Genomic DNA, 22,837 nt, shown 5'->3' with positions numbered 1-22,837 from the left:
GGAAAGCATAAAAGTTCTGATAAATGCTGTGAGAACACAGATACAAAGGGTTTCCAGAGAGTGACATAACCAGCCAGGGAGTGGGGGGAAGGTGATCAGCCCTGGTGTCCACTGAGCAGAGTTTTAAAAGGCAAACAGGAGTGAGGCAGAGGGGAAGAGAGAGAATGACAATCCGAAGGAGAAAGCAGCATGGCCATGGGAGAGGGATACTGGTTAGAGGGCTGCAGCAAAGGGAGTATGAAAGGGGCAGTGGCTCAGTTTTAACCCTCTCAAAAGCAAACAACTATATTCGAAGTACTCTAGCATATCAGCTTAAAGAGTAAACTGAGATTTGGATAAATTTATTTGATATCAGTTGAAAAAGAAAACAGATTTGGATAAAATTTATCTTATATGGTAACCAATTATTATTAATTCATCAATTCAATTAAGATTTTAAACAAATGAGAGACACACTGAAGATGTGTACTTCAATAAGATCACCCAGGTCATAATTTTTCTTAACCCATGACTTTATTATTATTAAAATATTTATTTTAAACATATAAGATCATTCAGCTCTCCTCAGGTGACACCCAAATAAGCTTCAAGTCATTAATATTTACCAAAACACATGAAAACATTAAAGAAATAGAATTACATTCAGTTAATCTAAGATTAACAATTTCTGGGGATCTAATGTACAGCATGGTGATTATAGCTAATAATACTGTATTATATACTTGAAAGTTGCTAAGAGGGACTTCCCTGGTGGCTCAGTGGTTAAAAATCCACCTGCCAATGCAGGGGACATAGGTTTGAGCCCTGATCCGGGAAGATCCCACACGCCGCGGAGCAACTGAGCCCGTGAGCCACAACTACTGAGCCTGCGCTCTAGAGCTCGTGAGCCAAAACTACTGAGCCTGAGTGCCACAAATACTGAAGCCCGTGCACCGAGAGCCCGTGCTCCACAACAAGAGAAGCCACCGCAATGAGAAGCCCACGCACAGCAACAAAGAGTAGCCCCCGCTCGCTGCAACTAGAGAAAGCCTGCATGCAGCAACAAAGACCCAACGCAGCCAAAAATAAAACATAAGTTAATTAATTAATTTTTTAAAAAAGGAAGTTGCTAAGAGAGTAAATCTTAAATGTTCTCACCAACAAAAAAAAAGTAGTAATTATGTGATGGGATGGAGATGTTAGCTAATAGTATGGTGGTAATCATTTTGCAATATATAAGTGTATCAAAATAACATGTTGTACAACTTAAACTTACATGATGTTATATGTCAATTCTATCCCAACAAAGCTGGAGAAAAAAAAGAAATAAAACACCTTTTTCCTTTAAAATAAGTACTATAGGGCTTCCCTGGTGGCGCAGTGGTTAAGAACCTGCCTGACAATGCAGGGGACACAGGTTTAAGCCCTGATCTGGGAAGATCCCACATGGTGTGGAGCAACTAAGCCCATGTGCCACAACTACTGAGCCTGCGCTCTACGGCCCATGAGCCACAACTACTGAGCTCACATGCCACAACTACTGAAGCCTGCATGCCTAGAGCCCGTGCTGCGCAACAAGAGAAGCCACCGCAATAAGAAGCCCGCACACCGCAAAGAAGAGTAGCCCCTGCTCATCGCAACTAAAGAAAGCCTGGAAAAATAAATAAATAAATAAAAGGTAAAGAAAGCCTGCATGCAGCAATGAAGACCTGACACAGCCAAAAATAAATAAATAAATAAATAATTTTTTTTAAGTACTATGTTTTGAACATACACTTCCCTCTCTTGAATACCAACACACAAAAAAATTAAATATCTTTGCCACCCTAGCCCATAAAAATTGGAATGTATTGTTTACTTTCTGCATGTAGTAATATACCACTTAATCATAAAGTGATGCATATTTCAACTCTAAAGGCCCAAATCCTCTGCCCTTAAACACCTAACATATGTGTATGTATATACACATACATGCATGCATATCTTAATTCTCATTCATCATAACTATTATATATCATTATCATATGATTCATTATCATATCGTGATAATCATTATTAATTCAGCAATTCAATTAATACTTGCTGCATCATCTATCATGCACAAGACATTCTGCTAAATGAGGCAGAGAGGTGAATAAAACAATTCTGCTTTTAAGGAACTTGCTAATGGTGGAAAACAAGAATTTAATACAAATAAAACATGCCATAAATACCATAAGAAAGGTATGAATAAACACTAGATCTCAGCTTCCCTGGTGGCGCAGTGGTTGAGAATCTTCCTGCCAATGCAGGGGACACTGGTTCGAGCCCTGGTCTGGGAGGATCCCACATGCTGCGGAGAACTACGCCTGTGAGCCACAACTACAGAGCCTGCGTGTCTGGAGCTTGTGCTCCACAATAAGAGAGGCTGCGACAGTGAGAGGCCCATGCACCACGATGAAGAGTGGCCCTTGCTCGCTGCAACTAGAGAAAGCCCACACACAGAAACAAAGACCCAACACAGCCAAAAATAAGTAAATAAATTAATTAATTAAATTTTAAAAAAAACAAAAAACACTAGATTCAAAGAAGGTAAGAATTTTGTCTTGTTGGAGAGATCAGAAAATGATTCATGGGAGCCCTGAACCTAGATAGTGGAGTAGAAGGACGTGCTCTCACTGCCTCTTGCAAGAACACGAGAATCACAACTAGCTGCTGGACAGTCATCGACAGGAAGACACTGGAACTCACCAGAAAAGATACCCCACATCCAAAGACAAAGGAGAGGCCACAATGAGAAGGTAGGAGGGGCGCAATCACAGTAAAATCAAATCCCATTACTGCTGGGTGGGTGACTCACAGACTGGAGAACACTTATACCACAGAAGTTCACCCACTGGAGTGAAGGTTCTGAGCCCCACATCAGGCTTCCCAAACTAGGGGTCTGGCAACGGGAGGAGGAATTCCTAGAGAATCAGACTTTGAAGGCTAATAGGATTTGATTGCAGGACTTCGACAGGATTGGGGAAAACAGAGATTCCACTCTTGGAGGGCACACACAAAGTGTGCGCATCGGGACCCAGGGGAAGGAGCAGTGACCCCAGGGGAGACTGAACCAGACCTACCTCCTAGTGTAGAAGGGTCTCCTGCAGAGGCGGGGGGGTGGCTGTGGCTCCCGTGGGGACAAGGACACTGGCAGCAGAAGTTCTGGGAAGTACTCCTTGGCATGAGCCCTCGCAGAGTCTGCTATTAGCCCCACCAATGAGCCCAGGTAGGTTCCACTGTTGGGTTGCCTCAGGCCAAACAACCAACAGGCAGGGAACCCAGCCCCAACCATCAGCAGTCAAGTGGATTAAAGTTTTACTGAGCTCTACCCACAACAGCAACAGTCAGCTCTACCCTCCACCAGTCCCTCCCATCAGGAATCTTGCGCAAGCCTCTTAAGTAGCTTCATACACCAGAGGGCATACAGCAGAAGCAAGAACTACAATCCTGCAGCCTGTGGAACAAAAACCACATTCACAGAAAGACAGATAAGATGAAAAGGCAGTGGGCAATGTACCAGATGAAGGAACAAGATAAAACCCCAGAAAAACAATGGAGATAGGCAACGCTCCAGAAAAAGAATTCAGAATAATGAGAGTGAAGGTCATCCAGGACTTCAGAAAAACAACGGAGGCAAAGATTGAGAAGATGCAAGAAATGTTTAACAAAGACCTAGAAGAATTAAAGAAACAAACAGAGATGAACAATAAAATAACTGAAATGAAAACTACACTAGAAGGAATCAATAGCAGAATAACTGAGGCAAAAGAACAGATAAGTGACCTGGAAGACAGAATGGTGGAATTCACTGCTTTGGAACAGAATAAAGAAGAATGAAAAGAAATGAGGAAAGTCTAAGAGACCTCTGGGACAACATTAAATGGAACAACATTCGCATTATAGGGGTCCCAGAAAGAGAAGAGAGAGAGAGGACCAGAGGAAATATTTGAAGAGATTATAGTCGAAAATTTCCCTAACATGGGAAAGGAAATTGCCACCCAAGTGCAGGAAGCACAGCGAGTCCCATACAGGATAAACCCAAGGAGAAACATGCCAAGACACATAGTAATCAAACTGGCAAAAATTAAACATAAAGAAAAATTATTGAAAGCAGCAAGGGAAAAATGACAAATAACATACAAGGGAACTCCCATAAGATTAACAGCTGATTTCTCAGCAGAAATTCTTTAAGCCAGAAGGGAGTGGCATGATAAAGTGATGAAAGGGAAGAACCTACAACCAAGATTACTCTACCCGGCAAGGATCTCATTCAGATTCGATGGAGAAATCAAAAGCTTTACAGACAAGCAAAAGGTAAGAGAATTCAGCACCAGCAAACCAGTTCTACAACAAATGCTAAAAGAACTTCTCTAAGTGAAAAGGGCCTACAAAAACAAACACAAAACAATTAAGAAGATGGTCATAGGAACATACATATCGATAATTACCTTAAATGTGAATTGATTAAATGCTCCAACCAAAAGACACAGGCTTGCTGAATGGATACAGAAACAAGACACAAATATAGGCTGTCCACAAGAGACCCACTTCAGACCTAGGGACACATACAGACTGAAAGTGAGGGGATGGAATAAGATATTCCATGCAAATGGGAATCAAAAGAAAGCTGGAATAGATAAAATAGACTTTAAAATAAAGAATGTTACAAGAGACAAGGAAGGACACTACATAATGATCAAGGATCAATCCAAGAAGAAGAGATAACAACTATAAATATATATGCACCCACATAGGAGCACCTCAATACATAAGGCAACTGCTAACAACTATAAAAGAGGAAATCGACAGTAACACAATAATAGTGGGGGACTTCAACACCTCACTTACACCAATGGACAGAAAATCCAAACTGAAATTTAATAAGGAAACAGAAGCTTTAAATGACACAATAGACCAGATAGATTTATTTGTTATTTATAGGACATTCCATCCAAAAACAGCAGATTACACTTTCTTCTCAAGTGCACACGGAACATTCTCCAGGATAGATCACATCTTGGCTCACAAATCAAGCCTCAGTAAGTTTAAGAAAATTGAAACCATATCAAGCATCTTTTCTGACCACAACGCTATGAGACTAGAAATGAATTACAGGGGAAAAAACGTAAAAAACACAAACACATGGAGGCTAAACAATACGTTACTAAATAACCAAGAGATCACTGAAGAAATGAAAGAGGACATCAAAAAATACCTAGAGACAAATGAGAATGAAAACACAATGATCCAAAACCTATGGGATGCAGCAAAATCAGTTCTAAGAAAGAAGTTTATAGCTATACAAGCCTACCACAAGAAACAATCTCAAATAATAGGAAACACTCCCATTTACCATGGCAACAAAAAGAATAAAATACCTAGGAATAAACCTACCTAGGGAGACAAAAGATCTGTATGCAGAAAACTATAAGACACTGATGAAAGAAATTAAAGATGATACAAACAATTGGAGAGATAATACCATGTTCTTGGATTGGGAGAATCAATATTGTTAAAATGACTATACTACGCAAAGCAATCTACAGATTCCATGCAATCCCTATCAAACTACCAGTGGCATTTTTCACAGAACTAGAACAAAAAATTTCACAATTTGTATGGAAACACAAAAGACCCCAAATAGCCAAAGCAATCTTGAGAAAGAAAAATTCAGCTGGAGGTATCAGGCTCCCTGACTTCAGGCTATACTACAAAGCTACAGTAATCAAGACAATATGGTACTGGCACAAAACTAGAACCATAGATCAATGGAACAAGATAGAAAGCCCAGAGGCAAACCCATGCACCTATGGTCAACTAATCTATGACAAAGGAGGCCAGGATATACAATGGAGAAAAGACAGTCTCTTCAATAAGTGGTGCTGGGAGAACTGGACAGCTACATGTAAAAGAATGAAATTAGAACACTCCCTAACACCATACACAAAAATAAACTCAAAATGAATTAGAGACCTAAGCGTAAGTCCAGACACTATAAAACTCTTAGAGGAAAACATATGCAGAGCACTCTGTGACATAAATCACTAAGCAATTATACTCCAATAAAGATGTAAAAAAAAAAATAAATGTTGAAAATTCAAAAAAAAAAGAAAAATTGTACAGATTAACAGGTTTGCAGGGCCGAAATTGAGACACAGATGTAGAGAACAAACGTATGGACACCAAGGGGGGAAAGCAGCGGGGGGGGGGGGGTGGTGTTGTGATGTATTGGGCCATTGGGATTGACATGTATATACTGATGTGTATAAAATTGATGACTAATAAGAACCTGCTGTATAAAAAAATAAATTTAAAAATTTAAAAAAAGAAAACAAAGACTAAAAGCTCGGTAACAACCTATTTGTCCATCTGGACGGGTTTAGGTTCTATTATGGTACAACCACAGGCAGCTAGTGAAAAGAATGAGGCAGCTCTGTATCAGTGATAGATAAGGAAAAGAGATAGATAAGGAAAAAGCAAAGTGCAGACCAATGTCACCACGCACAATGAGTGGGTTTCTTATTTGTTTGGTTTAAGAGATATGGGGATATATGTATATGTATAGCTGATTCACTTTGTTATAAAGCAGAAACTAACACACCATTGTAAAGCAATTATACTCCAGTAAAGATGTTAAAAAAAAAAAAAAGAAAATGATTCATGGAAAGAAACTAAGGATTAGCTGGATTTGTTGGGATTTAGAGTGGCAAGAGAGAGAAGAAGCAGGAGAAAGCACAGGGGGAATTTAGAAAATAGTAAGGGAGTCTGGTTTGGCTGGAAGAAAGTGTACAGAGTGGAATGGTGGGAGAGATTGCTAGAAAGTTAGGACCATTAGGAGATCCTAAATTCTGCCACATCTTTAATAGGAAGCAACATACTTGGAGCCATGTTTTAGTACAAATAACCTGGCAATGGACACTAGGACAGAGTCAGATGGGGAGAAAGTAGAAGCAAAGAGACCTGTTAGGAGGCATTGAGCAGAATCTAGGCAGGATGTGATTATGACCTGAACCAGCACCATCTTTCTGCAGAAATGAGAATTCCAGAGGGAAAAAACTGGTAGCATGCCATCACCATTCATAATCAGCACTCACCTCCATGTCTCTACTGCTCCTTCCACTCCTCTGGCTCCACAGTCTGTGACGAAGGAGCCAGCATGGCAGAGCCATTGGGCAAGAGAACACAGATGGCCAAGTTACGGACCCAGCCGCCAACATGGTGTTCTGCTAAAAGTCATCCCGGAAAACAGTACACTTTGCAAGTCAGCTAAAGTATTTTAATTACCAACTCTTAGTAATAACTATTACCAAAATTTATTCTATATACCCTTTAAAAATTAAGTCAAGGAACATTTCCCCTATCTGGCAGTGTCACACCACATCAATATCAAATATATAAAAGCTAAATTTACTTTTTTTGAAGGGGAGCCAAAATCACCATAAATGAGTCTTTGGTGCCCCCTTGTGGAATGTTTAGTGTGAGCTTTGAAATATTTACCCTCCTCCACACAGAAATAATAATGGGTATTTCCATCTTTTAATATATTATACTATTTTTAAGAGACACAATTTAAAATAAATCCATATAAGTAACTTAATGCAAACCAGGAACATAAGAGATCAAATGTAGAAATGTTCAGTAGTTTTTTGAGTCATAAATTTTTGACGGTTTTGCTTTGTGTCGTAAATTAAGGAAAGGTAATCAAAAAACTTAGCTTTACGCAGTGCTACATAAGTATCAAAAATGTTTTCTCGGGCTTCCCTGGTGGCGCAGTGGTTAAGAGTCCGCCTGCCGATGCAGGGGACACGTGTTCGTGCCCCGGTCCGGCGCGGAGCGTCTGGGCCCGTGAGCCATGGCCGCTGAGCCTGCGCGTCTGGAGCCTGTGCTCCGCAACGGGAGAGGCCACAACAGTGAGAGGCCCGCGTACAGCAAAAAAAAAAAAAATGTTTTCTCAGTAGTACTTCTACCATTAAATTATTGCTAAGAATTCCATAAGACCTTATTAAGCCTTTTAAATAGCTGGAATAGATTTTAAAATCTATTATTTTCGCCCATAGAAATGCTATAATAAAATGATCAGATAGCTCTTAAAGTGTTGTTTCACTTTATATGACTTATCACAAGTTTATCACCATTTTTTTCTAAACTAGGGGGTCAAAATAAAAACATATCCGTCATTCCTGGAATCAAGTAGAAGTCAAATAGAATATTCTTGCCCACTTGCTAGCAAGGCTTCAAGGGGGGTACACAATAGGGGGAAACGACAGAGAGACTGTTATCCTAAATCAGTAGAAGGTAAAGAATTTATTGGTTTTCCCCAGAATTAATACTAATTATTTTCCTAATGTCTTCATTAAGAAGTGAAACAGAAGAATAAAGTGCCAAATTTAATCATCCCTCTTGTTTTGGAATCTTCTTGGGAACTGAGTAGTCCCATCAAGAAATGATCGGTGAGCTTCTTCTTATTACTTACTCTCACACAATAATCAGAACCTATAAGAATGTAGTCATTACTGGAATGTGGTAATACTTATTCTTGTCTTCATGCCTTGATTCTTTAGATTACACAGACCTTGGGATGGAACCAGTGGCCTTCCTCTGGAACTGAGTTCTCAAGATAATTGTATTCATGCAGTTCATTTAGTTTATCAAATGAGATAGTTGTTTAAGCCACTCATGAGCTAAGGAACTACTCTGTTCAGGCAGAATTGTTCTAACTTAGAATTTTTTTCCTGGTATACCAAAAGATTTTTCTTAAATGGCAAAACAATCTTCCATTAAAGACATGGTAATTATATGCATCTTGAATTTATCAACAAGGGTTCTGCAAAGAGTTTTGTCACATACAAGTGGCAGACTACCTCTGCTAGAATCCTGGCTCCCCACACTTGCTATCTGTGTGATTTTACATTATTTAACCTGATTCTTGGTTTCCTGATATAAAAAAGGAATGATAACTGCACTATAGAGTCACTTTGAGGAATAAATGAGTTAACTCATGTAAAGGACTTAGAACAGTGCCTGGACATAGCAAATGCTCAATTAATTGTTTGTTGAATTTTTTTTCCAACCAAACAATTTTCACAAGCAGGTTAGAGGTTGACTTTACGGTTTCATTCAGCATAGTGTTAATGATATCAAGATCATATGCTCTATCCCCACAAATGTTATTTCACTTTATTGTATTCACATACAGCCAAACGTGTAGTAACACTGATTGGTGTTAACAGGGTAATTTCACAATACATGATTTCTTTTAACTTCCCTTATTTATAGTTAAAGAAATATACTCAGAATCAATAAGTGACTTGCATAAGGGCACAGCTAGTAAGTAGTTCAGGATACCAACCCAGGCTTTTTGATTCCTGGCCTAGTATTCCTTGCATTACACCCTAACTAGTTATAGAAAAATCAGCTAAAAGAATGAGTAGACCAAACAAATCTATTGATTAGATTACACGTTTAAAATCAATTTAAGAAATCATTTAGATTCTACTTTTTCATGTAATCAAGCATTAATCAATGAAATCAAGCATTAAAAATTAACAAATTATTAGGATAGCGTTATAGTGGTTTACTTGGATAAAAAGTTAACACTGATAGCACTAAAAAAAAATCCACTCATTCAATAAATATTTACTGAGTACCTGCTACTTGCCTGGTACCAGGCTAGGTGTTAGGGATACAACGGTATTTAAATCCAATATGACAGGCCTTCACAGAGCTTACAGTCTCATGGGGAAAGAAAATTAAAAAACAAGTTAAGCAAAGTGAAACTAAGTACCACGACAGAGGAAGCACAGGACGCTATTGGAACATATAGCTAGGGTACCTGCACCAGCCAGTTACTATAATACATAATAATCTACAACCATTAGAATAATGATGATTATTTTCTGGATATCTGGAGACTTTAATAAAGTTATTCATGAATACCATATGATTTTCTTCCAGTTAACCTACCTACCTCTTGAACTCATCACAAATGTAAAACCTACCAATAAGAAGCTTGGAATTAGCTTCACTCATTAACTTTTGAATTTCTACTCTGATCTTTTGTCTTCAGAAAGTTTTATTTTTATTGTAAACTCATTTATATATGTGGTATTAAGTCCTTACACTATTTCACTCATATTGACTTTATTACAATACTCATCCCAATTTAAAGCCAGAAATTTTTTTTTAAATTGAACTTCTATCGTTTAACAGTTCCTTCAGTAGAGAGGAACACATGTAGATTATTGATTTCTAAAACTAAATGTGGTAAAATCTTCTTTTTCACCACCAGAGTGAAATAAAATACTACTTTCTTAATGGACTGAGTAACCATAAGATGACAAATGTGACACACTGAGAGGGCAATGTGACTGCAATATACAAAGTGCCTCCTCATGGACCAGAGATAGGATTCCAGATTTCTACATTGCACTACTGACAATTTCATGTGTAACAAGGTAAAGGAAACTTATGTGTGACTTATGGGTGTTTATTACCTAAGACTCTCATGGTGAATAACCATATATATCTAATAATTTACTTTTTACATCTTAGTTATCAATATTAAGTAAATTTTATTTAACCAGAAGTCTGCCCAAATATGACATTAATTAAGAGAAAGATTGAGATTATAGAGTAAATTCAACAGAACTTCTGAAAACATTTTATTTACATTTCATTTCAAATATTCAAAGATTTTGAAATCTATAAGGCCATCTATCTCAAGTTCAGAATTTTTAATACTATTTGGAAAACTACTTCTGAAAAGTAATCGAAGAACATTTCAACACATAGTGATGAAATGCACAATTTTTAAATGTTACATGAAACAGTTAAATACATATATATAAAACACTGAAAATTCTTTATTTAAAAACACTAAATTATTAAAATGAGTAAAAATGACATTGTAAAATAAGATTTTTTCAAAGCTCACTACTTTAAAGAAAACATACAATGACATGGATCACAATATATACAAAGTAGGAAATAAATCATCATCTGTCATTGATGGGAAGACTTGCATGCTTTCAAAATATTCATAATTTTAAGCCAAACAAAATGTTGCTTAGAGGGAATGCTTCTTTTATATGTGGAGTCTCTTTAGAGGCGTTTTAAATTCCGCTTACTCTGGGCACTTCCTGGAAGAGCATCTTTTCTATTTCTTGGCTTTGCTGCTCCTCTACTACATTCTTCAGACCCATGATAAGCACACAAACATAACACACAAAAGTCAAAACCACAGGCTGTGCTGCTACATAGTCCCCTTTTCTTATAAGGCTGGTACTTAGCAGGGGATTGGCACCTTGGGCAAGGTTTTAATGCTTCATCAATAAAAAGTGTTTTGGCAACCTGTAGTAAAAGCACACAAACTAAATCTTCCATTTTCGCATAGAGAATTGCTTTATTTCAAACTCTGTAAATATTTACTTCTAATAACTTATGATACTCACCTTAACATATTCTTCCTGTTTACTACTTAAGTGAGTAACAGAAGAACTCGCTATAGGTGTCAAAACTTCTCCCCAAGGAGAAAATGTTGAAACTTGTTCTTTCTGAAAACCTGGTGTCCTAGCCTGTGCTTGCACAGATCTTAAAGCTGATCGATTTAAAAGATGGAGCCGAGTGGCAGCATCATCAACATTTAATATAGCCCCCTGTGGTAAAAGACAAGAGGGGTCAACACTGTAATATCAAAAGTTCCAGGACAGCTTTCTGATGCACATGTATTTAAATGTTTGGAAGTGGTTTTACACTACTGGAATTTTCTCCCTAAACCTTTCCTTTTTAGAAAAAAGGAAAAAAAAAAAAAAAAACCCTCTCATCTAGCATTTAAAAGTCAAAGAAAAAGAAAAAGAAAAAATTAAGACAATAAATGCTAGCTTTAAGTTTGCATGCTTGGTTATTTTTCTGTTTAGAGCATGGGTTTGCAAACTTTTCCTGAAAAGGACCAGATAGCTGCAAGCTACTTAATTGTTGTTTTAGCAAACACAGCCATGGATATATGTAAATGAAAAGAACAGGGCTGTGTTCCAATAAAACTCACTTTAAAAACACAGGTGATGGACAGGATTTGGCCCACAGATCAGAGTTTACCAAGTCCCCTTTTAGGCCAAGGTGTAAGAGGAGGTGAATCAAAGCTTACTATGGGACATCATGGAATTCTTTGAAGGTTTCTTACCTTAGCCGCATGTCAGAAAAATAATGGGCCTGGTTAGACCATGAAACCCAATTTGTTTGGCTGGTTTATACAAATACCAGATACTTGCAATACTTGATTAATTTTTACACTTGAGTTTTAAACAGCTTTGATATTTTAAAAGGAGAAAAAAATGTCTCTTATTTGAACTGGATTTCCACATTACTCAAATATTTAGCCAAGAAATATTTTCAATGAATAATCCTTATAGCCTTCTATTTTGTTAAGGTTGGGAATGAGAAAAAATAGTAAGTTTTTTTTTTTTTAACAAATTGGCATTCGTAACCAATTATCAAAATAAAATGTACTACAGGTGAATTTCCTTAAGTGTCCAACTATAATTGTGTTTCCTCTCCCTTGATAGTCTCCTTTTGCCAGAGTTGGCTCCTAAATGGGGAGAGTTAAAAATATGAGAAATGACAGTAGGATAAGTATAGGAACGAAGTTAACTGGCCATGAAAAATTATGCCATTAACAGTTTAACAACATATGCATAAGTGTCATGGATGAATATTGGTTTTTGTAGAAATTAGAATTAATACAGTTGAACTTATTCAAGGACTCAATACATCTCTTTATGTTACACTTTAGAAATGATTTGCAGCCTAAGCTAGAAGCGTATGACACAAGAGCATACTAAAAGAAGACACCCATTGGATTTTGATGCAGTTGGCAAGCACAGTGATGCTGCATGCACCAAAAAATGAATAGAGGTATGTTGTTGAAGCAAATTTCATCCACAGAAGAAACATTCATTCATTTAACAAACATTCATAAAACATCTACTAGGTGTCGAATGAATAGAACAGTCTAGTCCCTGCCCTCTTGGAGCTTAAAATGTGTGCTACTATCTCCGAACAGTATAAGGTCAAGCAGCCAACAAAGGCACGCATTCGTGAGCACCAACATTTTTCAAAATATAGTCTCCATCACGTTACCAGAAAATATTTAAATGTGACAGGGGAGTCACCTTACTGATGTTCATTTCCATGATTATAAGAAAACAGGGAAGACTACAGTAAATTAAGAAATTCAATGGAAAAAGTGTGATATTCTGATTTTAATGGTCATTCTCACTGCTGCAAAGCAAACAGATTAAATAGAGGTCCTATCACACGTAGCTGGTGTGTGCGTTTTAACTTTTACATATAAAGGGCTTTCAGTGCCACTATACAAGTATGAGGAAAACCACCAAACAACTTTGTTTTATAATTTTTCTGTTTTGGTTAATGATATACATTAGGATAGTTCAGGTAGAAAGCAACCAGTCCATTTCAGAAGAGGAGGGCAAAAGGCATCTGGAAGGATGTCTCTGAGGAAAAGAGGGAACAGGTAGAATACCTGATACATTCAGAGTTAAGAGGAGATTTCCAGTTCTGGTGGATAACAGGAGATGAGTCAGGGATCTGTATAGAGAAACAATAAGCAAAAAAAAAAAAAAAGAAGAAGAAAAGAAAGAAACTGGGCAATTATTAACTCTGAGGAAAAAAGTTATAGGAAAAAAGGTATAACAGGTATAATCATACTGTACTACATGTCACAGCTGTCAAAAAGTCCTAAGAATCTCAATGCAGTCTTAATAATGTCAGCACCTAATTCTAATTCGCTCCCAAACGATGGTGTAGTTACATTCATAAGATAGGAGAAAGGACTTCAGAGGGAGAGGTGGGTAGATAGGTAGTGGTGAGAGGTTAGAGAACTCACCTAGTCCCTCTATAGAAAAAAACAAAAGAAGAAGTAGCAGTAAAGGCATGCCATTCAGAAATATGGAGGTAAATATCAAAAGGAACAGCTAAAAAGTGATTGCCTCGATGGGGCAAGAATCAAGAGTAGGAAGCGCAGGAGAATATGTGCTTTTTTATAAGCCTTAAAGTGCAATTTGATGTTTTAAACCATGTACTGTGTCTACTGAAAAAAAAAATTTAAAGCAAATCAGAATAAAGGAAAATGCTCAAGTAAGGAAAAAAGTACAGTCCTTTAAGAAACCAAGTTAAAAAGAAAAATGGTGGCTAGGATATGAGGGTAGAATGCTTTATCTAGAACTACGCAAAGGCTTACCAATACAACATGTTTCCTCCACATAGGATGTAAAGAGTACATGGAGCTAAAAGTTTAATATTAATGGGTACTTGCTTAAAAATGTGTTTTTGGTCTGTCCTTAGCATGTAGGGAGCCACTCTAAAATGATATGTTGAGAAGGAAATTTATATCTTCAGTATTATAAGCTCCCAGCGCCAGCAGCTACAGCAGTAGCCAAGAGCCGTGAGTCAGTCGTGAAGGATTATTATAGGTGAGAAGGTAAAACATTTCTTCAAATAAAATAGAAAGTCAATACTTTAGTTAATAGCGGTCCCTAATATTTCCTTGGAATGAGAAACCCCCCAATCTGTACCTAGGTGTTCATATTAGTTTATACCATGCTTCATCTCAGTTATTATATTTCACCAAATTATAAATTTACTTATGTTATTAAACACTTTTTACTAGAACAAGAATAAGAGAGTTAATTCTCGGAGTTTCTTTTGGTATTGATGCCTAAGAAAGGTCTAAAAGTTGAATATACAGTAAATATGGGTGCCAGAGTCATCAGATGCCTGTTATACAAAGTAGTATCCCCAGAAAGAATTAATCAGCTTCTGTAAAACTTTTCTTGTAACTTCAAAGCTGGACCTCAAATCTTCAATAGAGCACAAGTTTATGATGTCTTACAAGTACTAATCTGCCATGCTCACTCACCTCCAGGCCTCCATATATGCTATTCCCTCTGCTGAAACACCTTCCCTAACTCATTATTCAGCTCTCAGCTGAGACGCATTTTTTCCTCCTCTTGATCCCCACTCCTTTTAAGTGTTCAATAAAGAGAACTCTGGGCTTCCTCTAACACACCTGTACTGTAATCACCTGTTTATAACTATCACCCACAGGGTATGAGTGCCAAGAAAGCAAGGGATCATGTCACAAATGTTCACATTGTAATCTGAGCAACTGCATGTAGTATCGACTCAAAAGACTGGATGGGAAAATGCTATAAGGATGTCTAACTATGAATAGGGTCCAGCATATCCTATTCAAATGGTATTCAAATACTGCTAACAGCATACACACTTAACAACAAAACCCAGTAAGATGTTCTTGATGTCAGTTAGTCTACTCCACTGATGCACTGGGTAGAGATGGAGTTTGGGAAAAATAAAGAGTTTATGAGTGCATGAGTTCCCTGGTGGCCTAGTGGTTAGGATTCCAGGCTTTCACTGCGTGGCCCAGGCTCAATCCCTGAGATTCCACAAGCCACGTGGCACAGCCAAAAACAAACAAAAAAAGAGTTTATGAGTCAATGTTGGTAAATGGAAAGGTTAAAAGATAGCAGGAAAACCAAATGAGGTTGTACAGCCATATGGGATTAGATATTTATACAAATCCATTTTAGAATAGTATTATATACATTACCTCAGAATCTGTTTTCAGTTGTGTGATATGAAATTTCCTCCTCTGATCTGCTTTTTTATCTTGAATAATAATTTCACGCCAATTTCTGCTCACTTTCCAAATACTGTAACAAAAAGATCAGTCCTTATATTGTATATATTCCACAGAATTAATATTTTTCACACATGACAATAAGAAAAATTCATTTTAAAGATTTTGGATAGTTTATTTAAAGCTAAAATTTTACATTAAAAATATGACTTGATCTGCATAGTTGTGAAAGAATACCTATTAAAATATGCCAGCATCATATTGACAGATTACTATCTCATAAATGGTTAAGGAAAAAACAAAGTTTCATAAAAACCCAAATGGGTCCACTGCGAGGCTAATTAAGAGGATTTAACTTAAACATGACACTAAGATTAAAAATTTGGAACATGACATGCAGCAAATGATTATCAACTGTAGTGCAAGAGATTCTATAAATTTCTCCTATTATTGTATTTAACGAATTTCTGTCACTTTGATTAAATAAACACAAAAGCAATCAATCCTTTATTGGAAGTACTAAGTGCCAAATACAGTTGATCCCTGAACAACATGGGTTTGAATTCTGGGGATCCACTTACAGGTGGATTTTTTCAATAGTAAATACTACACAGACTGGTTGGTTGAATCCAGGGATGCCGAACCGCAGATACGGAGGAAACTCGGATATGGAGAGCTGACTATAAATTACACAAAGATTTTTAGACTGCATGGCAGAGGGTCAGCGCCCCTAATCTCTGGCTGTTCAAGGGTCAGCTATAATAAACATTATTATGGGCAGCACTACAAAGTTCCTATTTTATAAACCAAAGTTTGTAAGACTAAAGCAGCTAAAGAAAAACACAATTTATGTCTAGTGATTGCTTATTTATCAATAACTTTGACTACATTAATTATTAAAGAAAAGCTAATCCTGCAACTGTTAATATGGTCTTTTTTATTACTTTAACTTAACAAATCACTCAAAGTGAATGAGGTCAGGAGAAGGTTATGGAGGGCCCCAGGTTATAGTTGAGTTATCAATACTACTATTCTTCCAGTTACCGTGGCCACTTCAATTGCCATTGCCTCTCCTTAAGCCGATACATGTGCCTTATATCAGATAGATGGAGAGATATAGGCAGAAAGTCACTCATTAATGGGGAAGAAATGAAATACACGTTTGGGTATTTGCCTCAGCTATTTCAACTGACCGTAATTTCTCATATTACCAAGAATAAGCACTGCCAAGATTATACATGCACTCTGCAATACAAATACTATAAATCTAGAGGGATGGCAGCAAAGGCAATTATTGAAATATGACTGAATATCATTTGTTCCTACAAGCGAGCACCCAAAAGAGTCACCCAAGTTTTAATTCTAACTGGTCTGTATCCAAATACTCCAGCATATAAAAATAAAATTCCTGTGTCGCAGCCATCTCCTTATTCTTTTAAACAAATAATTTATCTCATTTGAAATTTTTTAAAGGCACGTGTATGTAGGCCATTAACCTGCTTATCATCCTACTTGGGTTACACCAAAGACATTCCTGATCAAGGCTATTCTGAAAGGACTTAAACCTTAATAAGAGTTTTGGGAAAATATGGGCTTAGAAATCAGAGGGCTCAGCTGTAGACCTGGATCTGTTTCTGTCTCCTTGAGTGACCATTGGCAGATCCCTTCTCTGGAGCTCAGTTTTCTCATCTGCAAAATACATGATAGGACTAGACATTTCAGAAGACTTCCAGCTATGAGATTCTACAATTCTCTACAATAGCCTACATTTAATTTATGGGGAAAAGGTGAAGAAGGGTTTTAATAGAAGCAGGGGCCATAAAAGAGTAAGGATTCTATGAAAACAACTCTTCACACATACCTATGGAAATAGAGGCTCACTAACTCTCTTGCATGTCCTTCCCCAACCATGACCTTGCAAAAATCCTGTTCCACATGGCTTCCCTCCTTCCTGGTCATGGCATTCCCAAGGGCCTTGTCTTCTGATAGTCCTGCACTTCGCAAAATTGCCAGTATAAACACAGTCTCTCTTTAGTCTTGTAACTCTAGTTCCTACCCTCAATACTCCTATATATGTGACTTAGTTTCTCTTTACTTATGGCAACATTCAATATACTGAAATTTCTGTGAAATTTCTGAGACACTGAAGAATTTCACTAAACCACCTTTGATAAAATATAAAGTATCCAAGATAGAGATGCTAAAACAAAATTTCAAAAAAAAGTACTCAACTAACAGAAAAGCTTTCCAACTTAAAAAAAAAATAAAAGGCAGTTTTATTTCAGAAAAAAAAAAATTCTTACCTGCATAGGCTTTCTGCAGCCAAGGAATCTAAAACCATAGCAAGAACATGCTTTAAATTTCTGTATTTTAATTCTGTTAAGATGTCCAGTTTTTCTATACCCATTTTCTTGCCAATCAGGCCTGCAAGTACACGCTGTAGTACAGCTATTTTCCCCCCGTCCCTTTCTTCTAACAATTCACGTGCACCGCTTTGCTGGAATCTTTTCCTTTTGCTTTTCATAAAGAGCTCATGCACTAACTGCAAGGCTGGGGTCTTTGATAAATTCTTAAAGCTTAAACTCAAATCCCCACTCTTATTGTCACTGCTTGGCTGACTCTCTGAGATGTCTGAAGTGGCCACTGGTGTTGATTCAGAGCCAGAGAGGTTGGGCTGCTTTTCTTCTTCTGTCTCAGATTGTGAGCCTTGCTCCCTAAGGGTGGACAGTCTTCTTAATCTTCCAAGACGCCTTGATCTTCTTACCGTGTCCCTGACTTTGAGAGTTCCCTTATGTTTCTGAAGCAGTTCTTGGAAAGAGCCCTCTTGGTCAGTGAGGGAATCTTCTGATTTATCCAAGCAAAGTGAGTTAAAGCCACTGTCTTCAGGTGTTGAAATATTTCGTCTCACTTCACCTAAAGGAGAAAGCCTTTGACTTACATTAAATTTAACATTTGCTACAAGATTACTTATTGGAGTCACAAATATGTCCTCATCTGTTCCACAAGTTGTTCCACTGACCGAAGAGCCCAGAAGTTCAGGATATGTATTCTCATCATTAATACATAGACTGCTGTCGCTAAAGTCATGTGTGATAGAGTCTTTAAAACTATTGCCTTGAATTGGAGATATACATTCAACTTCAAATAGGCTACAGTTATCTTTGGAATCATCAACTGTGGATGTCTTCTGTTGAGAAAAATTAAGTCTCAATTTTTGACTGCTGGAAGTCGCTTCTTCTGTTTTCAAAGTGCTAGTAACTAAAGAACTAAAATTATTTTGCCTTGGGAAACCTGAAGCACTGCTTGGAATATTTTTTTCTAAATTGGGAACTTGGCTTGTACTACTTTCGAGAGAACTATTTTGTGATTCAAAGTCCCCCTTTAGAAGAGAGAAAGATACATCCAATCTTCTGCGCAGTAAAAATTTTTTTCCACTGACTTTAGGAGTTTCACAAAGGTCTGGGGTTTTATCCTTTTCCTTCCTGGGGAAGACAAATCTCTTTCTTTGAGTGGGAGACTCTAAACTATGTGTTAAGGCCAGACTTGAAGTTTCAGGATGTTCATGGATTAAAGTTGAGCCTCTTTCTTTCCTTCCAAATGATTCTTTATCTGTATTATCAAAGCTGCATGATTTTAACAGCTCACTGTAGCCACTATCTTGAAATGAAGATGTGGAACAAAAGTCTCCAAAGCTGGACGACTTGATGTTGACAATAGGAGAGTCCACCTCATTTCCTGCTCCAGTGCCAGCTTGACCTGAATGCCTTTCTGACATCTTCAAAATCTCTGTTTCTACAAAGTGAAAACAAATTTTATTCTTCCTTTGAAATGAACAGTCTGGCAGCTTACACCAAAATACATTACTTGTTATGAGCACAAATAATAATGGAAAATTGTATGGCAATAAAAAAATTTACTTTAAAAAACAAATCTACTCTACACTATACTCACGTGTCTCTTACATAAAACAATGTTTTAACATCGCGAAGACCAAAATTTCCAGGAAATAAATATTCACAGATTACCTGACTAAGCATAGTCTAGGCACCATGCACAAATATTTTCTTGAACTACACTTGAGAAAAAAAAAATCTCATGGCGTCATTTTTAGATGATTTTATTACTTTATGACTTTTACAGCGCTAAAGTACATTACTGTAGTTTTAATATTCTAGCTTATTTGTGCTGACCTAGATTTTGTCAGTTGGATATTTCCTTTTGATATTTTGCGATGTAAATAAAGCTGTTTAAAAAAAAAACTATATGCTGATTTTTAAACATGTATTTGGGAAATGTGTCAAGTACGTGCTGCCAGTAGACTAAACTTCAATATGGCTAAACAACTCTAGGATAATGTCATTTATACTTGTAACACGGGCCTGTCTCAGAAACTCAGTCCTCCTGACCATTCACAAGGTCTAAATTGGCAGACTTTCACCTTTGCAAAGACTCTTAGGCTCACTAATAAATTACTAACACATTCTTGAGTTAGCCAAAATGAACCCCTGCCCCACAGATAACATGGCCATGTCAAACCTGGCAAGTTATACTCATTCATGCCTCATCTTCTAAATATTTTCTATTTGGGGGAAACCCACCCTTTATAATATTCTTGAAATTGAAAATAAAGAATTCAAGTACATTCCTTAAAGAAGAAATGTGATTCAGTAATTATATTTGTAAGGAATGACACTAGGAAATACTTTACTCATTTGTTTTTAAGGAAATACTTTACTCTTTCACCTTTTCAACGCTATCATTGCATTCCTTCTTTGTGGAAACTTGAATTACATCTTAGCTCAAAGTATAAGAAGAAAAGATAAGAAAGTTATCATAGCATATATTTCTGCAGACTATTCAAGGGACACTAAGAAAATTGTCATTCTTTCAAAGTTTTCTCCAGGCCAAGTACACGATTCTTCTCTATTAAAAAGATCCTGGGAAGATGTATTTTAGTTGAGTATAATGGGAAAGTAATTTATTTATGCTTAAGTTACATCAGTTAAATATGTAAATGAATGAGCTTAAAAAAATTGCTACAACAACCACAAAACCAAATAGTTTCTTTATGGTGTAATGATCATTAGGAGATCATTATTACTGGGCAAAGTATCTAGGTGTTTTTCAGTCTTTAAAACCTATATTCCGTTTTGGTAAATCTCACACATGTTCTCTTCTGATTTAGATTCCCTCAGATTGTGACAATCACTGCTCTCTTCCGTACATGCTTACCAGCCAAAATTATCAAACTTTGCTTTCTATAATTCATATTATATTTTTAAACAATTTTTGTTTTCAAAATATTAAGTTAATAAGATAGAATGTGTTTTCAAATTACACCTCCATCCACGAATATTTCCCCCTTTCTGAGAATCACTCTATTAAGTAACAGTTTTCACTCATTTGGTAAAGTTAGGTCCCAGCCTTTTTTTTTTAGTTACAACAAATGTAACTATTCTGCTACTTCACCACTAGGTGTCTCACCATGCTAGAATTTGGGAATCTGAGAGGCAAATTGTTAGAAACAAGAGTAGGGGTGCAGAGATCATCCTCTCCCTGCTAGAAACCATAAACCGGTTGCTTTAAACGTACAAAAAACTTCCTAATTTTTTCTGTTCATCTACACATTTGAAGTTGCTTCCACCGTGCTTTCTCTGATGTCATCATTTTTTTCACCTTTCATCATTTTCAACCCAAGACATTGGTCTCAAACAAAATGTGGTTATTCAAACTTTAAATTTAAAATTATTTATGCAAAATCGTGGAACGCCTGTTGACTTGTTCAATTTTACTGATTCAACAGTTCACTGATGAATCAAACAAGCCTCTTCAATATTCGTTTTTTAAAACCAGACTCCTGATAAGGATTGAGAACACTTATCTCTATAGCGCTCTTTAAAAAAAAAAAAAAAAACTGATTAACTCAATGAAGTACTTACAATATGATAACAAATTAGAACCAAATTTCCTTCATTTGTTAAAGTGTAAAATCTTACCATCAGTAAAGCTTGAGTTCTTAGACGTCAACGTTATGTATGGCTTCCAAAAAAGGAAATTTCTCACTTTACCTTTAAAATTCGTGCCAAAGTAATACCACTTAAAGAGAAAATTTTAATTTGAACAATTCATTAAAACGTGCAGTAGCACGATACCGGCTAAAATTTGTATACGTGAAGTACATGCTACAGGGATTAGTTCTAACACTTGAAAAGGCCTAAATCATTTTGAATTTCCTCCAGCTTTCCGGACAACAGTAATTTTAATATCTTTGTTTTCTCCAGCTAGCCTTGGAATGGAGGAGACTTCCCAAATTGGGGTTTCTGAGATGCAGTGTAAGCTGCAGCGCGGTCATCTCCTCCCCCAGGAGCAGTCGGCGGGTGGGTGGTTAACGGTCTCCGCAAGGCGTCAATCGGGCCTCTCGTCCCTCCGCGGACCCTCCCCAGGTCAGGCTGTCGGAGGGAGGCCCGGCCTGGCCCCAGGGCCCAGGAAGCCACCCACGGGCTGAGGGTGGGTGGGCCGTCTCCTGGAGCAGAGCGAGGGGAAAGTGAACGGCGTCGGGGCGCCTCTCTAGTCCCGGCACCCGGGAAGCAGAGCTAGAGCGGGCGCGGGGCCGGGGAAGCCCGGAGGCCGGCCAGCCCGCACACACCTGGCGTCCCCCGCTCCCGCCCACCTGGAGACCCGGGGCGGCCGCACCCACGGGGTCGACGGGCGGGCGAGGACCGAGGCGGCTGCCTCTGGAGCGCAGGGGAGGTGCCGCGGCCTCGCCTTCAGCGACGCCAGGCTATGGCAACCCCCACGCCAGCTTCGTGTGGGGCCGCCGCGTTTCCCTCCTTCGGTTTGAACGGCCCGCCCTGAGTAACCGCTGCGCGCCGCCCCGCGCCGCCCCTTCCTCTCGCTCAGCGGCGCCCCAGCCGGCGGCCCCGCGACCCGCAGGCCTCCGGCCCAGCCTCCGCCCGAGGAAGTCTGTACTCGCTTTCCCATCCCTCCGTGCCCACACCCCTCCGAGGCTCCATGAGGGCTTCCTAATTTGATAGGTTCTTCTCCCCTCCCCATTTTAACTTTGGGGAACACTGTATAGAAAGGTTAACAGGTCCTACAGTGGGATGCTATTAAAAATAATGTAGGAAAACATTCACTTGAAAATGTTTCCGGAGATGAAAT

The 22,837-nt window shown here is 38.0% G+C and overlaps 1 protein-coding gene across 1 annotated transcript; it reads right to left on the bottom strand.

The window, feature by feature from the left end:
• Window positions 1-11,103: 11,103 nt before the first annotated feature.
• FBXO43 (F-box protein 43) lies at window positions 11,104-22,028 on the bottom strand. The gene is made up of 6 exons (XM_024756573.1): window positions 21,963-22,028; window positions 21,673-21,772; window positions 17,980-19,468; window positions 15,647-15,749; window positions 11,454-11,657; window positions 11,104-11,352 (listed from the first exon to the last, which is right to left on the bottom strand). The coding sequence occupies exons 1-6, from the start codon at window positions 22,026-22,028 to the stop codon at window positions 11,104-11,106; spliced, it is 2,211 nt and encodes a 736-aa protein (XP_024612341.1).
• Window positions 22,029-22,837: the final 809 nt, after the last annotated feature.

This window comes from Neophocaena asiaeorientalis, unplaced genomic scaffold (assembly GCF_003031525.2).
Source record: "Neophocaena asiaeorientalis asiaeorientalis breed wild unplaced genomic scaffold, Neophocaena_asiaeorientalis_V1.1 scaffold29, whole genome shotgun sequence".
Classification (NCBI taxonomy): Eukaryota; Metazoa; Chordata; class Mammalia; order Artiodactyla; family Phocoenidae; genus Neophocaena; species Neophocaena asiaeorientalis.
Note: the sequence above shows the minus strand (reverse complement) of the source record. Positions and strands in the feature narration are given on the sequence as shown.